The sequence below is a fragment of the Sebastes fasciatus genome, chromosome 9, assembly GCF_043250625.1.
Source record: "Sebastes fasciatus isolate fSebFas1 chromosome 9, fSebFas1.pri, whole genome shotgun sequence".
Taxonomy (NCBI): domain Eukaryota; kingdom Metazoa; phylum Chordata; class Actinopteri; order Perciformes; family Sebastidae; genus Sebastes; species Sebastes fasciatus.
In genome coordinates, this window is record NC_133803.1 from 1,877,280 (window position 1) to 1,898,008 (window position 20,729).

Consider the following 20,729-nt stretch of genomic DNA (forward strand, 5'->3'; position numbering starts at 1 on the left):
CGAAGAGATGGTGTAAGGCAGAACCACCTACGGAAGATGAATGGCTGAAAATTGTGAATGAAATATATGATATGGAACTGTTAACCCAGGATAACCGTTAACCCATAGGATAAGAACACAAGAGGAGCAATGTCGAGAGAAGTGGGAGAAATGGACAATGTTTACATGTCAATGACAGGATGAAAAATCACACATAACAACTTCACATTTCAGGTGTACTGCTTACAGTTTCATACTTAACGCAACATTCTGATATGATTCTGGACATTCACACTCAATTTAAACATCACTATCACACAAGACAAACATAAAACACTTTCAATGTGAAACCATTAGGCTGTAACCAAATATCACAATATACTTCACCTTTAAACTACAATGTAAACATCTTCCATAAACAGGTGCAGCTCTGCAACATGTAACTTCACAACTAATCATAAAATACCTCTTTTCTGTAAACGAATACATGTGTCCAATAATGTGTGGGAGTTCAAATAACACTCTGTGTAAAGTAAACACACTAGCGACCTGTCTGTAAGACCATGCTCAGGGCAAAGTAAACCCAAAACATCCGCGATGTGATGTGTGTACCTGCCGCCTGAGACAGTGGCGATATTTCCACGTTTTTTAAAGTTCACAGAAATACTCAAAACAATATCAGAACTTCTTCCTAACACTTGTCCATAAAACATAAAGCTTTAAGAAGTTGAAATTGGTCATTTTCACAAACTACTGACCTGTAAAATACAGATAAAGTGCAGCAGAAATTAACACATGGAAGCGCTCAGTTCGTCATCCAGATTGCATCTGAGGCGTGGGCGGAAGGTCCCACCAGACGGTACGTGTCCACAGAGGCATTTTTATCGCGAGGGGACGCGATGCTTCCCAACATTGGACGCTTGGTGTGCTGTCCCTAGAAACAACCCTCTCGGCTCCTGATTGGACGAACGCTTTCCCGCCATTGGCTGCTGCTTCCAGCTTTCAAACCGGAACCAGTATGGAGGCTCGTTTGGAAACTTTCTTCTCTTATTTCACGAAAATAGTTCACCGAAAAGTGTTTCTGAAAACATTTGAGGCGAGAAATAAGTTGAGCAGTTGATGAATCTGTCTTTATTTTGGATCAACAACGTTTATTTTAAAAGATTCTCGGAAGTTTCGAGAGGCGGCGAATCGCGTCGGACGCCCGTGATCTGCATAAAGTAGACGAGCCCTCAACTTTATGCAAATGAGGAGCGGGCGTCGTGACGCCTAGTCTCTCGAATCGCGACGCCACGCTACCAGAATGCATTGCGCGGCTGCTTACATAGACAATGAATGGGGGGCGTGGAAAGGAGGCTGTGGACACGTACCATGAGACAACCCAGGGCGCAACGCCTCCCGTGACAAAAGTTCCACCTGGGTGCTGCTTACATTCATCATGTTTTTTCCACAATACATGAAAAATAAAATCACGTGATTGTCACGTATATCCTTAGGGACAATATTTATCGACTGCCTTCAGGATGTAATGAGAAATTCAACTAATATAACAAAAATGGTTCTAAAACCTTTACCAACCCTGCCTTTAAATACGCAAATGCAGAATGTCCTAGTTCTCTAGCATCTTGTGGCTATCTCAGTTGACACTGGTTACCTGTCTCTCATTAAACAAAGCGGGCCATCTGTCCATGACTACAGAGATGAGTGGCTCATCACCGATGATTTCCTTTCTTCGCTGAGAGAATGTTGCCGTCATCAGTTCATCCAGGAGCTGCAAGTTTGGATCACGCTTCTGCACCTCTAGAAGCATGGTGCTCCGATTCTCCTCTGATTTAACTGCACCTTGTCCTTCAGGTGGATTTGGCAAGTAGTGGACCTCTCCCTTCTTTGATTTCTTGACTGCCTTGCTGTTTGTCTGTCCCGTCTTTCTCTTATTTACAAGAACTTCAGGGCATCCAGCTGCCATCAACCTCTGACGGTAATTTCCCATCTTGAATTTCAAGCTGAATACCCAGCAATACCATCCTTTGGCAGAACCCGGCTCTCTGAGACAAGGGTGCTTTGCTACAAGAGCTTTGGCTACACTTTCATAATGTTCTTTACTTGGATAGGCAGGGATTTTGGATATTACATCAGCTAGTTTGTCCAGTATTTCACTCTTTATACCCTTGGGAATGACCATCGCTGTTCCATCCATGGCATAGGCATCATTTGCTGAAGTTCAGCTGAAGTTCAACATCATGGGAGAAAAAAGGAACAACAAAAGGATCAGGCCATTCCACCGATGAAGCACTACTTTGGGAACTCGTGCTTGCTGTATCTAATGTGGAGTCAGAAACTGGATCAGAAAAGTCTGGGTCTTCAAACTGTAGAATGAAGTTACCCCAGACTGGTGCGCAGTGCTTCACATAGCTCATTGACTGACTCAGGAACCCGCTCTAGGGTGACATGCCTTATGTCTTGAGGTGACACAATAACTCTGAGAAGCATCTTGGAGGCACCAACAGCTGTAACAGGGTGACAAAAACAAACAAAAAAAAGAAAGATGAAAGAAGCTGAAAACAAATAGTAAAAGCAGCATAGACTAAGCACACAAAATTGTACTATAGGAGTGAAGAAGTGCTTGGTCTGCAGTAAATGTGTTGCGAGATTGCAGTAGACCAGTAGTGAGTTAACTTAAAGGTCTCATATTATGCTCATTTCTAGGTTCATAGATGTATTTTAATGTTGTACTAGAACATGTTTACATGCTGTAATGTTAAAAAAAAACTTTATTCTTCTCATACTGTCTGCCTCGGTCTGCCTGCATGAAGCCTCATTCACCCTCTGTCTGAAAAACCCTGATTCAGAGCCTGTCTCCTCCCAGTCTGCTCTGATTGGTCAGCGTTTCCTGGTCTCTCCTTTCAATCAAACGCCCTCAACACAGCGTCACTTTCTTCCCCGCCCCCGCAGCCAGAGCAGGCAGCAGGAAGAGTTTCACATATAAACTACTTAAAAGTTTATAAACCATAAACTTCACACAGCGCACTTTCCCGGAGGAATCTGATCCGAAATCGGTGAGAAATGAACAACATCTGCGGCCAAGATCCCAGGTTTTCCTGACGGTTTTGCTCCGCTAAATATGCTATTTTATAGCTCTGTTAGTTAGCTCAGTATTTACTTTCTGCATAAACTCTGTAAACCTCATGTGTGTCTCTGAGGTGTCTGTCTGTCTCAGGTGTGTCTCTGAGATGTCTTTCTGTCTCATGTGTGTCTCTGAGGTGTCTGTCTGTCTCATGTGTGTCTCTGGGGTGTCTGTCTGTCTCATGTGTGTCTCCGAGGTATCTGTCTGTCTCATGTGTGTCTCTGAGGTGTCTGTCTGTCTCATGTGTGTCTCTGAGGTGTCTGTCTGTCTCATGTGTGTCTCTGAGGTGTCTGTCTGTCTCACGTGTGTCTCTGAGGTGTCTGTCTGTCTCAGGTGTGTCTCTGAGGTGTCTGTCTCCTAGAAATTATTATTTCTAGGAGACACAGGGTTGCTGTGGGAGACACAAAAGGGGAGGATATCATTTTAAATAGCAAAAGAAATAGCTTAACGTATAGTAAAATGATATGTTGTATATTAATCTGATATCACATGGTGAATAGGCTATGTTAATTAATATAGGGCTGTATTGATATGATAATGATCAGGCCTCATTCAACAATGATTCAACATGATTTAGCCAGCCTAAAATCTTTGAGATGACTTGATTTTTCACTTTACGCTTTTCACTTTATGTCATTTTGTAGATGAGAAACATCTGGATCTCCTTGAGAAGATCAGCTCCCATATGACCCTGTCAAAGGATACAGTGAGCTGCAGAAGAAGCCAGCAGAATGAGTACAGGCACCACATTTCATAGTCTTTCTATTATATCTATATTTCTATTATATATTATATTATATAATATTGTACATACATAATATGTACATAATATTTGTTCATATGCTATCCATTTTCTAGTATGTTTTTTTATTGTTTGGATATGGACATTGGATATGGTTTGTGCATGTACCTGTGTGCACATGGCTCCATATTTAATATTTTTAATTGTGTATTCTTCATATAATTATTATTATATTGAAATAAACATATATACTATATATTATATCATATGTACAGTATATTCCTTTTATATTTTATCAATTTTATTCCATACATTTTGGATTCTTTTCTACATGGACTTGTAGCCCTATCTACTGTACTGCTTGTGGTCATACGCGTGCACGTGGCCACGTGCACATCACGTGCTCGTGACTATGTGCACAAGTATGCATGAAGGTATGTGTAGGCTACATTATGAAATGTTGGTTGTCACTTTTGACTGAGAAATATTGTGTTCATTTAGACTTGAGTCTTAATAAAAGTGTTTTAATCAGTGCAAAAAATGGCCTAATATGAATTCTTATCTTTAATGCCCTTTTTCTCAAAAGTAATGTTTCATGACAGTCGAAGTTTGAAAAAGCATATATCATCGAATATTTGGCGTAGAAAGATAATCTTGGTATTGCCATAAAGCTGAGACTTTCCTCTTTACATTCAGACAGATAACTCAAAATGTGTTTCGGGGTCAATGTGACTCATAATGATGGAGCAGGTCACATTGACTGTAGGAGCTGTCTCTGTGTTACCATGACTACAGGCCGGTTAACGTCACGCCCGGGCCACACAGCGCGCTTCAGGCTCGCCTGACGGCAGCGTCACGTCGTGGCCGCGTCATGCCCACCTAGGGTGTTCACACTAGACGCGAGTTACCCACGTCTCGGGAGCATCTCGGAGCTACCTGTCAGCTGTGTTTTTGCTGTTGCTGACAGCCCTTTCTTTCTACATAGAGTTTGCCTTTTAATGGCCATTTAACTTCATAATAAATGTGATTTATATTTATTTAAGACAAAAAAGGGTAAGAACTGTGTGGTAATTTGTAAATATTATTAAAAACAAGCAAATAAATTCATACATAAATATGAATATATAGCCCATATAAATCCCTCTTTTCTGTCAGTGAAGAGGGATTTATATATATATAAATCCCTCTTCACTGACAGTGAGGAGGGATTTCTATGGGCTATATATATACATATATATATATATATATATATATATGTATATATATAAATCCCTCTTCATTGACAGTGAAGAGGGATTTCTATGGGCTATATATATATATATATATAAATCCCTCTTCACTGACAGTGAAGAGGGATTTCTATGGGCTATATATATATATATATATATAAATCCCTCTTCATTGACAGTGAAGAGGGATTTCTGTGGGCTATATATTAATACAAAAAAATAAATAAATACATTAGTAGTAAGAGAGAGCCTACAGCAATCCCTCTTCACTTTGACTGGCACAGTTTTAAACAACATTTCCAGGGGGTTTCGGGTTCCTGTTCTACAGCATTCCAGGTTGCGGCTTTTATCGAAAACGACTTAATTTACATCTGGGGCGGGACAGCAATTTACATTATAAATGCTGATGTTCCGACATCTCAGGCAACTTGGAGCTTTTCACCACCTTGTTGCTGAACTGCGCCTTGATGGAGAAAAACACCTGAAGTATTTCAGAATGATAAATATAAGTAAAGTGTTTTGTTTTTTTTATTATTATAAAACAAAGCAAAATAAACAGTTTCGTTATTTGTTAACCTTTAGAAAACGAAAATTATTATTAAATATCTTTAAAAAAATTAAATAACACCTCTAAAAGAAAGAACAATAAAGTTACGTGGTGTTTGTTGAGAGAGAGAGAGAGAGAGAGAGAGAGAGAGAGAGAGAGAGAGAGAGAGAGAGAGCGCATCGGAAAAATACTGCCCATCACCTGATGTTCTTATAACCTATTAACCCAGTCTATTATATTTATAGCATATGTAGGGTTTCTGCTATGACTACTACAGTGTTTACAAAATTAAAAGCCTGTACTATATTAACTTGATGGAAATCTGCAAGTAGACCACTGCTTTATTTAGAGTATTTCAGAATAAAAGCATTGTGTTAACGAATGCATGATTCTGTGCACTAAAAACGCTAGAGGCCTTTTATTTTGAAATCTAGATAGGAAGTGTAAAATATTGATGGTCAGTGACATATTCTACAGATGTCTAGACATGGAAACTGTAGTAATCTTGCTGGTATGATGTTCATATACTGTCAATAGATCACCTTCACTGTCTGTTGCTGTTGGGAGACGCAGCCGAGAGGTAAGCGGCTCGCGTGTAAAATAGGCGAGCCTTCTATTCTATAAAATAGACGCGCGTCTGACGTGCGTCTGACGCGCGTCTGACGTGCGTCTCATGCGGGCAGTGTGTCCACTCTAACCTGTTAACATGGACGCCGAAATAAAAAACAACACGCGACGTTGCCGTCACGCGAGCATGAAGCGCGCTGTGTGCTCCAGGCTTTACACTCACCGTAGTTTACCGTAGCTCAAAGACTTTATCCTGTCTCTGTCAACATAACTGAAGGTGGAATGAAAAATGTAATATTGTCATCTGTTTACTCAAATAAAGTTTGACTGTGAAACAGAAATGTGTTGTGTTGCTTACAGTCACTATTTACTACCTGTACTCTTCTATGCATGACATCAAATTAATGTTTCATATCACCTGTTGAAACAGTGTAATTACATAAAGCCTTTGTGAAAGAACATGTTATATTTATCTCAGATGATGGGAGTACATGAAGACTGTTCTACTGGTTCTTGCAGACTAACAGAAGTAGGAGCATGCTTTGCTTATAGTTACGAAGCGGAAGCGAGAGAGTCACTCTGTGGGCGGGGTCACCTAGCTGGAGGTTCTCCGTTGTTCTAACGTTCCACCAGGAAACCCTTATATGGCCTGAAAAATATCACCGACATCACCAAAGTAAGGAAGTGCTGCTCAGCGAGATGGAGCAGGAGGAAAAGAGAGAGGATGGTCTTTTATGATACTATGGTGACCTGTAGACACACTGGGGACAGATATTGATGTTTAAAAGACATGGAAAAGTGCATTTTGCATAAAAGGTGACCTTAAGTTAAAACAGTAAAAATAAAAGGGTTTTAAAAACAATGAGCAAGGGAGTGAGGAGAAGCTTTCCGTCAACAAGGTATGCGGCCAGGGGGGTGTAGTCATTCAGCTGGTCAGGATCGATGACCACAGTTACTGCAGGGTCTTTTTTGGCGAGCTGATAACACCTGAGATGCTCCAAGCAGCCAGCTGGAAACACTTCAATAAGGAAAAATATGAGGCCATCCACTAAACAGATCTCGAGTACTCTTCCAAAATCTGTCAGTCCACTTGTGTGCCCAACTGAGAGCACCATCCCATAAGTTTGCAACACATCATAGGCTATTTGAATATGCCTGCTGCTGTAATGACATAATATTAATCAATACAAGACCATAAAAACAATGAATAAATAAAACTGAATTAATTAATCTATGACATTGTATTCATTTTCAACACAAAAACCTGTTTGGATTCTTCAAACATGCAGCCCTTTGCCTGAGAGGAAATAGAATAAGTGTAGGGCAAGCCTCAGAACTATTTACATTAACAGCTTCATCTCTAGTGTCCACTCCGTTTTTTAATGGTGCCAGATAGAGCGTGACGAGCACGACCGCGACAGTTTGGTGGGATTGCGCCCGCTTGCCGCTCCACCTGTCAGACCGCCTGCACCTCCTTACCTGCCGCTAGCTTCTCATTAAAAATGAGAGAGAGAGAGAGAGGAGCAGTGGTCAAGCGAGCTAGAGAATGAACCGAGAGAGTGAGCGGCGGTAATAAAACGAGTGAAATGTGTCATGGCGGCTAACGTTACGTCCTTAAAAGAAATACAAATAGCTAACTAGCTAACTAGCTAGCTAACGTTAGTTAGGTGACACTTAATTCAGACAGGGTTAAGGCGTTTTCACATTAGGTACGATTGATCCGTACCGTGCCCGAGTACCCCCCCCTCTCCGGTCAGCTTTCACATTAGTAAAGTTGTTCCGTACCCGAGTACACTTGCGTCATCATCCATGTGTATTTGTATATGTTGAGATCAGCTGTTCTAGCAGCGTAGTATCATAAAACACTTCATTCAAACTGGACAGAAACTAAATAAAACTCACCTATACTGTTGTCGTTCGTCTTTCCAACAATCACCAACTCTGGTTTGGTCTAAATAAACTCTGATTTCACAGAGTTTGATGTGAAAACTCCCCCCACCCCGACCTCGTCTCTCTCTCTCTCTGCCCGCTGAGCAGCTGAGCGTCTTTCGTTCTTCAGAGACAGACCATTAAATCAGCTAAATAAAATAACAAACATCGCCCGACCCGAGCGCCTATTGTCTATATTTTAAGGAACCTCTCGCCGGCCTTCCCGCTGTATCATCCACGGCGGTGCAGCTCAGAGGATGAGATCGGTGCATGATGTGCGCAGAAACAGACATAGATATGAAACTGTTTTATGTATACCGATATCGGAGGAGACCGGAGGCGTTGAAAACAGCCTGACCTTTCAAAACTACTCGCTAACTGCTAACATTACTCGCGTTTAATAGCTGTATTCACACTTCCGTGTTTCGGTACGGTTGGCTTTCACACCTGATGGAACCGTACCTGAGTCCACATTATCCGTACTCCAGACCACCTTTTCAAGTGGACTCGGGTACGGATCGACGAACCGTGCCAGAGTACGGTACGGAGCGTTCACATTAATCAATCGAACTGGACTTTGAGGACAAGTGTTCTCGGATCCGGGCCCGGGTCCCTGATGTGAAAGCGCCCTTAGCTAGCAAGCAAACTTTTGTTCAAAGGCAAACAGGTCTTTTTTCTGCTTCAGTAACATACATTTATATATTCTAAATAAGCACCAACCAACTAAAATAGCCGGACCCCAGTGGTGTATTAATGCTAAACTATTTGATCATTTGAGGCTTTGATATACACAATGAATTAGCAGTTAGCTAATTAGCACGGATCAAACCGTGGTAATGCAGTCACATTCACAGAGCGCGGTCACCAAGCAAGAAACCTGCAATGTTATTTCATTTTAACAACAAAAATTCAAAAGCAATATTTAAAAAGGAATATGAACTCAGCTCCTCTTTGTCTTTGTGTTACTCAGCGGGAAACTTCCATGGATGTAACTTGAGGTATCACTCCGCTCTGTAGCTCCAGTTTGCATTTGCACTCAGTCTGACTCCGCTACAATTTAGTCCGTAGTCAGGTGCGACCCTCCGCCACTGGAAGTAGTCCACTGTTGTTTTCATGGTCACTATTTTAGCTTTCGTTGGCTTTATTCTCTGTGGATAACCGGTTAACACCACACTTCAATATTATTATAATATACTAAATAGCCCTTTAGGATAGGTGTAAGATAGAGAGTGGGGAGAAGAGAGAGAGGAGGAGAGAGAGGGGGAGGAAGAAGGGAGAGAGTGAGAGGAGGAGAGAGACGGGGGGAGGAAGGGTTAGGGGTCATGTTGGGGGATGCATGATATGGTTGGGGTTTCAAAGGTGAGTTAACCAAATATATAGGTGATAGTGGATCAGTGGGCTGCGGACTGCCCCTTCACCTAGGAGGCGGCAGTAAAGGACCAGGTTGAGGCTGCACACGACCACAGGCCCGCTTGTGCAGGCATCCAGTGGAGGTCACTTTTAAAACCAGGTGAGTATTAATTTAAAATAAATATATACAACAATTCAATAGGAGAAAATGTATATACATAAATAACAAGCCATAGTCACCCAGTAACGAGAAATGCAAGCGGGGGGGGACAAAAGGTCCCTACATTAAGTGCTTTGGTGATCAGGCATAAATACATAGTCTCGAGTTAGTAGAATAAAATATGAGATAAAAGTGATAAAAAAAAGTTTACTACAGGATGAATATGAAAAGGAACATGGTTTTCTTAAATTTCAGATAAGATTTGGCATCCAGGCAACAAATCTTCATTCTGAGCAAAATTTCATGTAAAGCTTGTGTTCATCATTAAAGTACCTTAATCTGTCTTTCTGTCCCAAAAACACTCAGAAACGCATTTCTTCTCAAGAAACACTCAAAAGTGGGTTAATATGAAAAAGATATAATTAATTCACAGAAACACATCTCTTGCTTTGGAAACATCGAAAAAAGGATGAATATGAAAGGGAACATAGTTTTCTCAAATTTAACATAAGATTTTGCCTCCAAGCATCAAACCTTCATTCTGAGCTCAATTCCATGTAAAACTCTAGTTTTCATCACTAAACTGTCTTTCTCTTCCAAAACCACTCAGAAACACAATTCTCCTCAAGAAACACTCAAAAGGATTGTTGTGAAAAAGATGTAATATCTTCACAGAAACACATCTCTTGTATTGGAAACATCCAAAACAGGATAAATATGAAAGGGAACATAGTTTTCTCAAATTTTACATAAGAATTTGCCTCCAAGCAAGGTCTGAAATATGTCTGGAAAAAAAGTCTGAAAATGTCCGCAAAAAAAAGTCTGAAAAATATCTGAAAAATATCCGAAAAAAGTTTGTCTCAAAGTCTCAAAATGCCTAAAAAAATCTGTAAAATGTAAAAAAAAAACACCAACAAATGTAAAAAAAAACGTCAACAAACATCACCCTTTTGATGTAAAACTCAAATCAAACAAACGATAGAGAGTTTCAAAGTCCAGCTAATTCAAAAGGTATAAATTACATTTTGGGATCATTTCTGTCTCAAAACTCATTTTTTTTTTTTTTTATTAGTAAAAGTTGATTGAAAGAATTTCGAAAAATCTTTCCTCTTTCTAGGTCTGGGTATCATCGGATAATCCGTTATTCCTTTTGAATTCAAAAATGAAAAAACGTCACGTGGGTTTTTCGTTTTTTCGTTTTAAACCAAAAACGAAAAATGGAATCACGTGGTGCTGTTTGTTTTTTGTTTCCAAATGAAAAACTAAAAAAAATAATTAAAAAAACAATCCGATTTTAGTTTCTTCATGTTTCTTTCTGTCATTTTCTGTTTTGAATCGAAGAGCGGAGAACGGCAGTCACGTGACCCGGATGTTAAGGCAAACATGTCAAATAAAAGCCAAGAAGATAGTTTGGTCATTCTATAAAAGTGTAACATTATTTAAGCACAGGATCGAGGTAACAGTAGAAGATAAATAGGCTAAATAAATACATAGATAGATATTTTTTTGTTTTGTTCTCTTCATTAACACATGAATGACTTTTATCCAAAAAGTGTGTGATAAATTACAGGGAGGGTCTCTACAGATGTTATTCAGAACTCTCACGTAATTGACACTTTTCTCAATCACACTCTCACTATGGGCTGTTTCTTTATGTCGGCAGGCGAGAAGCACTATGTGGCTACTCAACACACCTGACACTTCCACCTGATCCCTTGCACTCCGTTAGGAAGGCTGTAGCCGAGTAGTTCTACATCATGATAATGCTGATTTTTCAACCAGCGATTATGACATTAATGCCAACTAGACAGAATAAAGCTCTCTGTCTGTCATGACAATAGTACTGTACTGAAGGCCACTTCATCACTCCAGATACTGTAGATTTAACAGATACCTGTTGTCTTCAGGTGGCTGTGAAGAGTCACCCGAGTAAAGTAAAGACCTTCAGTACAGTTCTACTGTCATGACAGACAGAGCTTCATTCTGTCTAGCTGGCATTAATGTCATAACCACTGGTTGAAAAATCAGCATTATCATGATGTCGAACAAATTAACTAAATTACATAAACTACCAAATAGGCTAGAAATGATTGAAAAGCATCATAAACCACCAAACAGAATACAGAAAGTTAGTGATTTCAGTTTTTTAGTGAACTCAGGCTGATTAATCCTCATATTAGACTATGATGTCTGAAGGTTGGCAAACATGCTGATCAACCATACTTATCTATCATTGACCATGATTATTGACTTGACTTTTCATCTATAAATGCGTCAAAATTGAAAATTTGACTGAAAAGAAAATCCTGGGGGATTGAGGAGTGGTGACCTCTGACCCCTACGGTGGGTAATGTCACAGAAGGCCTACTCATAAAATGCACTGACTTCACTGATACCGAATCTCCCTCCAAACTAAATTGTAAAGCTGACGGCCCCTCAATATGATCTGATCAATACAATACTATCAAACTTTATTGTCCACCAGGGTGGAAATTTGTCTTCGGCTCACAAAACACAGAAAACAACAGACATTAAAAACCAGACAGCAGTTAGTAAAAAACAGAGACAGGTTATGTTACACATTAAAACAGTTCATGTCAGTGTCTGTGGCTCAGATCTGCTCAGTCACTGTGTTGAGTTAACAATATTGATGGCATTTGGGATGAAAGACTTTTTAAACACATGTTTAGTTGCCAGAGGGGCTCTATAGCGCCTCCCGACTGGCTGAAGAGAGGATGGGAGCTATCTGCCAGGATACTCCTCGCTTTCTTCCTCGTCCTTTCTGTAAAAAGTTGAGTCAAGGGCTTTTGGGGTTTACCACCTATTTTGCCTGCCATTGACACAATCCTAGACAGTTTATTCTTCTATCTACAGTGTAGGTGACCATACCAGGCAGGAAGGTTAAAGGTTAAAACACTCTCAACAATAGTTTTGTACACTAATTCTAAATACTGCTGGCTGACACCGAGGCCACTGAGTTTCCTTAGAAGATAAAGTCGCTGTGAGCATCTCTTGAAAATATACTCAGTATTTTCAGAGAAGCTCACCTGGGTGTCCAGGACTGTACCAAGGTATTTAAAGTGTTCCACAGTTTCAACATGTTGGCCATCAAGTGAAACTGGCTCTGTGATCAGATGTTGTTTTTTGCAGCACTTGATTCATTCTTTCGTCTCGGCCACATTGATTTCTAGCTGGCTAGTGTGACACCATGTCTGAATGGCTGTAGTGTGGGCCAGATAGGCAGCTTCACCCAGTGCGTCTGTTTCCTGTAAAAGGCCAACTAAGGCCATGTCATCCGCATACTCAAACAGTCTCAAATGTTTCTCATTGATCATAAATTCATTAGTAAAAAGAGAGAATAGCACAGGGGAAAGAACACAGCCTTGTGGGCAGCACGTCTGACATGTTCTCTCTGACACAGACCCTCTGATCCACACAACTAACCCTGTGTTGATGTTGAGATCAAGGAGCCTTTTCAGGAGAATATGCGTCTTCATTGAGTTAAAAGCTGAGCTAAAATCCACAAATAAAGCTCTGGCATAACCTTTAGGATGCATAAGGTGTTTTGTGACTGTGTTAAGCAGAGTCAGCACAGCGTCGTCTGGGCTTCTGTCGCTCTTATTTAAGCAAACTGGAGCAGATCTAGCTTAGTCTGTGCTGGTCAGGTGGCTGGCAAGAACTCGTTCCATGGTTTTACACAATATGGAGGTTATTGCGATAGGCCGAAGATCACTTGGCTTACTTGCGCCTGGCTTTTTTAGCACAAGCCTAATTATTGAGAATTTCCATGATTTTGGCACAGTGCATGTGTCTAGGATATATAATTAATTAGGCTTTTTTTATGTACAGTGTGTATTTATTTAGCCTATTTATCTTCTACTGTTACCTCGATCCTGTGCTTAAATAATGTTACACTTTTATAAAATGACCAAACTATCTTCTTGGCTTTTATTTTGACATGTTTTCCTCAACTTCCGGGTCACGTGACTGCCGTTCTCCGCTCTTCGATTCAAAACAGAAAATGACAGAAAGAAACTTGAAGAAACTAAAATCGGATCGTTTTTTTAATTAGTTTTTTCCTTTTTCATTTGGAAACAAAAAACAAACGAAAAACCCACGTGACTCCCGTTCTTCAATCAAAAATGAATAATGATGAAAGGAATTCGCAAAAACGAAAAACGGCCCAGATTGGATCCGTTTTTCGTTTTTTGATTCAAAAGGAATAACGGATTATCCGATGATACCCAGACCTTTCTACATGCATTTGTCAGTGCAATTGCCACCAAAGTGCAGCCAAAGGGCCCTTAGAGTTGCCTTCTGGTTAGCCAAAGTACCCCTGTGGTGTGGGATCTTGGCTCAAAATTAAACCCTAAGACTTTGGGCAGAGAAAGTTTTTTAAGTTTTTTTTTTTCGTTTTTTTTGAAATTTTCATTTTCATTTCAGTTCACTTCAATTATGTTCAAATAATTTAAATATAATTTAGTTCAGTTTAATTAACTAGTCATCCCTACTAGGACAATTAAATATGCATACTTACAAAATGTTGACATTGCCAGTAAGACGTCTTATTAATTCATATTGTGTGCCACTATGTGTTCATAATATGTACAAATTAGATTTTAAAAAACTGAAGCATCATCAGTGTTTGATTTATGATTTATTGAACAATTATATAATCAGTAATCATAGTGCATAATTCAGCTTACATGAATAGATCCCCCCCAAATATGTATTCATTATTTTTTTTCCCTCTTAAATACATTATGATTTCTGTATTATTTATGTCTGTACGAACATTGTATCATGCTTGTTTCTATGTTATACTGTTGATTTGACTTGTAATTGCTGCTGATACTAAAACTAAATTTTGAAACATGTATTAATTAATGTGTTAATTTTTACAAAATTGTTCACTCACAAAATAGAATTTGAATTGTATCCAATTAAAACATGTTTGTAATGAGGTCACCAGTCTGCTTGTTTTATTTCACAATGCACAAATACATTCCACAAAGATCCACAGACACACTGTTTCAGTACCTTTCCATTTACCAGATCATTTGTTTTCACATACGTCAGGACATACGTCTCACAAAATAAAAGACCTTGAATTGAAAGTACCTGTCATTAAACTTCTGGCTGACGTGCTGACGTGCTTACGGTAAGCGTATTGCCTCATTTCCGGTTGCCTGTCTTTCTGTGTGCTGCTGTGTTCTGTAGCTGCTCTAGCACATCCAGGGCAATATAGTTATATACTCTTCATTACAGCGGATAATTACCCGCTACATTTATATCTACACTAGTTCTGCTTAAGCACTCACAACTCGCTCCTCTTTAGAGACTTAACCACACATATTCAGCTCGGCTAACGCTAGCTGGGCTATCGTATCGTAGCATAACAGTAGCTTAGCAGTAGCTTAGCCGTTAGCGATGGCTTCTCCTCTCTCCTGCTCTCCTGTTCTCTCTCCTTCTCCTGCTCTCTCCTGCTCTCCTGTTCTCTCTCCCTCTCCTGCTCTCCCCTGCTCTGTGTGTCTTATGTTTAGTTATTCCTCTGCCTCCTTTAGAGCTAATGGTACATGTATTAGGTGTAGTGCACTCGCTGCATTGGAGGCGAGGGTTAGCGAGTTAGAAGCCCGGTTCTGCACTTTAGCTTCAGCTTCTTCTGTAGTTAGCCAGCCCCTAGCCGGTGCAGACCGGCCAAGCTTAGCTTCTGCTAGCCGTCCCCCAGCAACCCCCGAGCAGCCGGTAGGCTGGGTGACTGTCCGAAGGACGCATAGTCGTACCCTGAAGCCCACGGTTAACCACCAACCACTTCACGTTTCTAACAGATATTCCCCTCTCAGCGACACACCCGCTGAGAAACCAACTCTGGTTATCGGCAGCTCCATTTTGCGGAACGTGAAGTTAGCGAAGTCAGCTGCCATAGTTAATTGCATCCCGGGGGCCAGAGCGGGCGACATTGAATCCGTTTTGAAACTGCTGGCTAAGGATAAACGTAAATACAGTAAGATTGTTATTCACGTCGGCGGTAATGACACCCGGTTACGTCGATCGGAGGTCACTAAAGTTAATGTCCAATCGGTGTGTGCATATGCAAAAACAATGTCGGACTCCGTAGTTTTCTCTGGTCCCCTCCCCAATTTGACCAGTGACGACATGTATAGCCGCATGAAGTCATTCCACAGCTGGCTGTCGTGGTGGTGTCCAGCAAACGATGTGGGCTTCAATGACAATTGGAACCCTTTCTGGGGAATTCCTGGTCTGATTAGGAGAGACGGCATTCATCCTACTTTGGATGGTGCGGCTCTCTTATCCAGAAATCTGACCAAGATTGTTGGTGGAACAAATCCATGACAAACCAGGGGTCATTCCAGGACGCAGAGCTGTAGTCTTATACACTTCTCTGCGCTTCCATTAGAGCAGTTACCCACCCATAGCTTAACCCCAAACCTCACTGAGACTGTGTCTGCCCCACCTAAATTAATTAAATCAAAAGTAAACAGAAGAGGAGTTAAACATAATAATCTAATAAAATCTAACACTAGCACTGCAATAAAGCAACAAAACAGGAGAATTAAATGTGGACTCTTAAATATCAGATCTCTGTCATCTAAAGCTCTACTAGTAAATGATTTAATATCAGATAATCACATTGATTTATTTTGTCTTACCGAAACCTGGCTGTGTCAGGAAGAATATGTCAGCCTAAACGAATCCACTCCCCCGAGTCATATTAATACTCACATTCCTCGAGACACCGGCCGAGGAGGTGGAGTTGCAGCCATCTTCGACTCAAGCCTATTAATAAACCCTAAAACTAAACTAAATTATAACTCATTTGAAAGCCTTGTTCTTAGTCTTTCACACCCAACCTGGAAAGCACTACAGCCAATTTTATTTGTTATAGTGTACCGCGCTCCAGGCCCATATTCTGAATTTCTATCTGAATTCTCAGAGTTTCTATCAAGCTTAGTCCTGAAAACAGATAAAGTCATTATAGTAGGTGATTTTAATATTCATGTGGACGTTGATAATGATAGCCTCAGTACTGCGTTTATCTCTTTATTAGATTCAATTGGTTTCTCGCAGAACGTGCATAAACCCACTCACCGCTTTAACCACACCCTCGACCTTGTTATGTCATATGGCGTTGAAATTGAACATTTAATTGTTTTTCCACAGAACTCTCTTTTATCAGACCATTATTTAATCACTTTTGAATTCTTATTACTAGACTATACACCATCAGATAAAAGTGTGTACACTAGATGTCTATCCGATAGTGTTGTAGCTAAATTTAAGGAAGCGATTCCATCAGCATTAAATTCAATACCATGTCTCAATATAACAGAGGACTCGTATGTTAATTTTAGCCCTACCCAAATTGATCATCTTGTAGATAGTGCTACAGACTCACTGCGAGTCACACTTGATTCTGTTGCCCCTCTAAAAAAGAAGTTAGTAAAACAAAGGAAGTCAGCTCCATGGTATAACCCTCAAACACGCAAATTAAAGCAAGCATCGAGGAAACTGGAAAGGATATGGCGTTCCACCAAACAGGAAGAATCTCATTTAGTCTGGCAAGATAGTCTTAAAACATATAGGAAGGCTCTCTGTGATGCCAGAGCAGCCCATTACTCATCATTAATAGAGAAAAATAAGAACAACCCTAGGTTTCTATTCAGCACTGTAGCCAGGCTGACAGAGAGCCACAGCTCTATTGAGCCATGTATTCCTACAACCCTCAGTAGTAGTGACTTCATGAGTTTCTTTAATGATAAAATCATAACTATTAGAGACAAAATTAATCACCTCCTACCGTCAACTGGTACCAATTTATCCTCAAACTTAGGAACCTTAGAAACAGCTGTACAACCTGATATATATTTAGACTGCTTTTCTCCTATCGATCTCCACAAATTAACCTCACTGATCTCCTCATCTAAATCATCTACCTGTCTCCTAGACCCCATCCCAACTAAACTGCTTAAAGAAGTTTTACCTCTAGTTAGCACCTCTTTACTGGATATGATCAATGTGTCTTTACTAACAGGCTATGTACCACAGTCCTTTAAAGTAGCTGTAATTAAACCTCTTCTTAAAAAGCCCACTCTTGATCCAGAGGTCCTAGCCAACTATAGACCTATATCTAACCTTCCCTTTACCTCCAAAATACTCGAAAAAGTAGTTGCCAGTCAGCTGTGTGACTTTCTACAGAACAATCATTTATTCGAAGATTATCAGTCAGGATTTAGAGTGCACCATAGCACAGAGACAGCACTAGTGAAAATTACAAATGACCTTCTAATGGCATCGGACAAAGGACTTGTCTCTGTACTTGTCTTGCTAGATCTCAGTGCTGCTTTCGACACCATTGACCATGACATCCTATTACAAAGACTGGAACATTTAATTGGCATTAAAGGAACTGCACTAAGTTGGTTTAAGTCCTATTTATCAGATCGATCTCAGTTTGTACATGTCAACGATGAGTCCTCCATGCACGCCAAAGTTAGTCACGGAGTTCCACAGGGTTCTGTACTTGGACCAATTCTATTTACCTTATATATGCTTCCCTTAGGCAATGTTATTAGAAAACACTCCATAAACTTTCATTGTTATGCAGATGATACCTAATTATATCTATCAATCAAGCCAGACGAAACAAACCAGTTAACTAAACTTCAAGCATGCCTTAAGGACATAAAAACCTGGATGACCTGCAATTTCCTGATGTTAAACTCAGACAAAACTGAAGTTATTGTACTAGGCCCTGAGCACCTCCGAAACAAATTATCTAATGATATAGTTACTTTAGATGGCATTGCCCTGGCCTCCAGCACCACCGTAAGGAACCTGGGAGTTGTCTTCGACCAGGATATGTCCTTTAACTCTCACATAAAACAAACCTCACGGACTGCCTTCTTTCATCTACGTAACATTGCGAAGATCAGGCACATCCTGTGTCAAAATGATGCAGAAAAATTAGTCCATGCATTTGTTACCTCTAGACTCGATTACTGCAATTCCTTATTATCAGGCTGCTCCAATAAGTCTCTTAAGACTCTCCAGTTGATCCAGAATTCTGCAGCACGTGTACTGACTAGAACTAGAAAAAGAGATCATATTACGCCTGTATTAGCTTCTCTGCACTGGCTGCCTGTAAAATCCAGAATAGATTTTAAAATCGTCCTCCTCACCTACAAAGCGCTAAACGGTCAGGCCCCATCATATCTTAAAGAGCTCATAGTACCCTACTACCCCACTAGAGCACTGCGCTCACAGAATGCAGGGTTACTTGAGGTTCCTAGAGTCTCCAAAAGTAGAATGGGAGCAAGAGCCTTCAGCTATCAAGCTCCTCTTCTCTGGAACCAGCTCCCAGTTTCAGTCCGGGAGGCAGACACCGTCTCTACATTTAAGAGTAGGCTAAAGACTTTCCTCTTTGATAACGCTTATACTTAAGCTGCTATAGGCATAGACTGCCGGGGGACTTCCTATGACACACTGTCATAAGGAACTTCCTATGACACACTGAGCTCCCCTCTCCTTATGTATATACTCATGTCCCATGTCCATGTCCCGGGAGTCCTTGTGCCTCCTTGTCTCGCAGCTAACCGTGGAGCGGGGTCACACCTGGAGCGAGGTTATACCTGGAGCATGGGTACACTTGGAGCAGGGTTTCACCTGGATCTTGGTGGTCTCCGGTATTGTGGCTGCATCTGCTGCCGGTGCCTGTGTGACAGCCCCTGCCTCACTACTGAGATGCCAGTGTGGATTTGGCCATTCATTCTTTCCCTGTGTCCTTGAAGGTATCACGGGAGAGGATGCCTGATGCAGAGCACCTGATGCTGGCGCGTCCTGAGTATAAAAGCCCCAATCAAGTGCTGCTCTGCCCTCTTTTCCTTCACCTGGACTCATCCCTGTCAGAACCTGCCGGGCTGCCTTTGTTTGGCTTTTCTTTAGTTTCCACTCACAACACATCACACTTCATCATGCTCACACATCCACATCTACATTACTGATGTTACTGACTGACACACTCCACATTTGTAGTTATTTTTGTATATCCTTAATTTATTTGTAATAAATATATTTAATTTACAATCAATCACTGCGTCCTTTCCCGTATTTGTCATGGCCTAGGAGCCGGGCTATGACAAATTGGGGGCTCGTCCAGCTTTTTTCCCGTTTGTGCCGCGACTTTTTGATAAGATCTGGTAATGGGTATTTTTGTGCTTTTGGGCACTTTGGTAATTAGTTGCGCTCTTTGTGACTTGTTTGGACCATTTGGGTCAGTTAAAACGGTAAAAACTGTCTGCAGCAGAAGTTTGATCTTGGCCTGTTCGTGTGTTTCAGAGAATTTGGCGTGCGTAAAGTTTGTTTGGAGCGCCCGCGGCGCGCGGCTTGTTCCTTTGTTACCTAGTACCTTGTGTGCGCGAATGTTGGTTTGAGGGAAAGGACAACGTATTTGGGATGCTTTGCAGGGTAAATTTAATGACTTTTATAGGACTTTGGATTTGTAGTTGTTTCTTACCTGGATTTTGTGGAGAGAGGAGTTTGTTACGCCGTCTTTGTTTGCTGGCCCAGATGACACTTGCGAGTTGCTCTGTGCGTAATTGTTGCAAAGTGGTGCAGAGTTTTCCCTTGTAGGCTGTAGCGACGTTCCCTTTGGGTTCGTTGAGCTGATTTATTTGTAGTGCTGTGGCAAAAGTGGTTGAAGCTTCCATGCTTCACGGGAGCATATCCGTGGTTTCAGGGGGTTGCTAGCTTGCTAGTCGCTCTGCTGGGCCAGCGGTCTTCAGTGCATAAATACCCACCGCAAGTAGCTGCATGAAGACTAGGGATGAGCTTAGTTAGCTGGGTTTTTCTTTAGATAGCGGGGAAACTCTAAACCGTGTTGAGGAGTATTCCTCTTTGAGCGCAAGAGTAGACATTGTGGTGTCTGCCTGGTGTGGTTGTGTGCGTAACGGTGGATTTGCTCAGTTGTCAGTTGGCTTTTTGAATTTGTAAATGTCTGAGATTGAGGCGTTCATTGCTGCTCTGTCTCTGGAGTCCCTGGATACCTGCACAAAAGAGCAGTTGCTCTTGATTGCCGAGCATTA

The 20,729-nt window shown here is 40.9% G+C and overlaps 1 protein-coding gene across 1 annotated transcript; it reads left to right on the plus strand.

Moving 5' to 3' along the window:
• The first annotated feature begins 14,764 nt into the window (after positions 1 to 14,764).
• On the plus strand, positions 14,765 to 16,038 carry LOC141773460 (uncharacterized). Its single transcript, XM_074645335.1, has one exon. It carries the CDS (start codon positions 15,058 to 15,060, stop codon positions 15,979 to 15,981), a length of 924 nt encoding a protein of 307 aa, XP_074501436.1. The 5' UTR covers positions 14,765 to 15,057; the 3' UTR covers positions 15,982 to 16,038.
• The last annotated feature ends 4,691 nt before the right edge of the window (positions 16,039 to 20,729 follow it).

Excerpts from the sequence above, each read along its gene's own strand:
- LOC141773460 (XM_074645335.1), top strand. The coding sequence starts at position 15,058 with ATGGCTTCTCCTCTCTCCTGCTCTCCTGTTCTCTCTCCTTCTCCTGCT.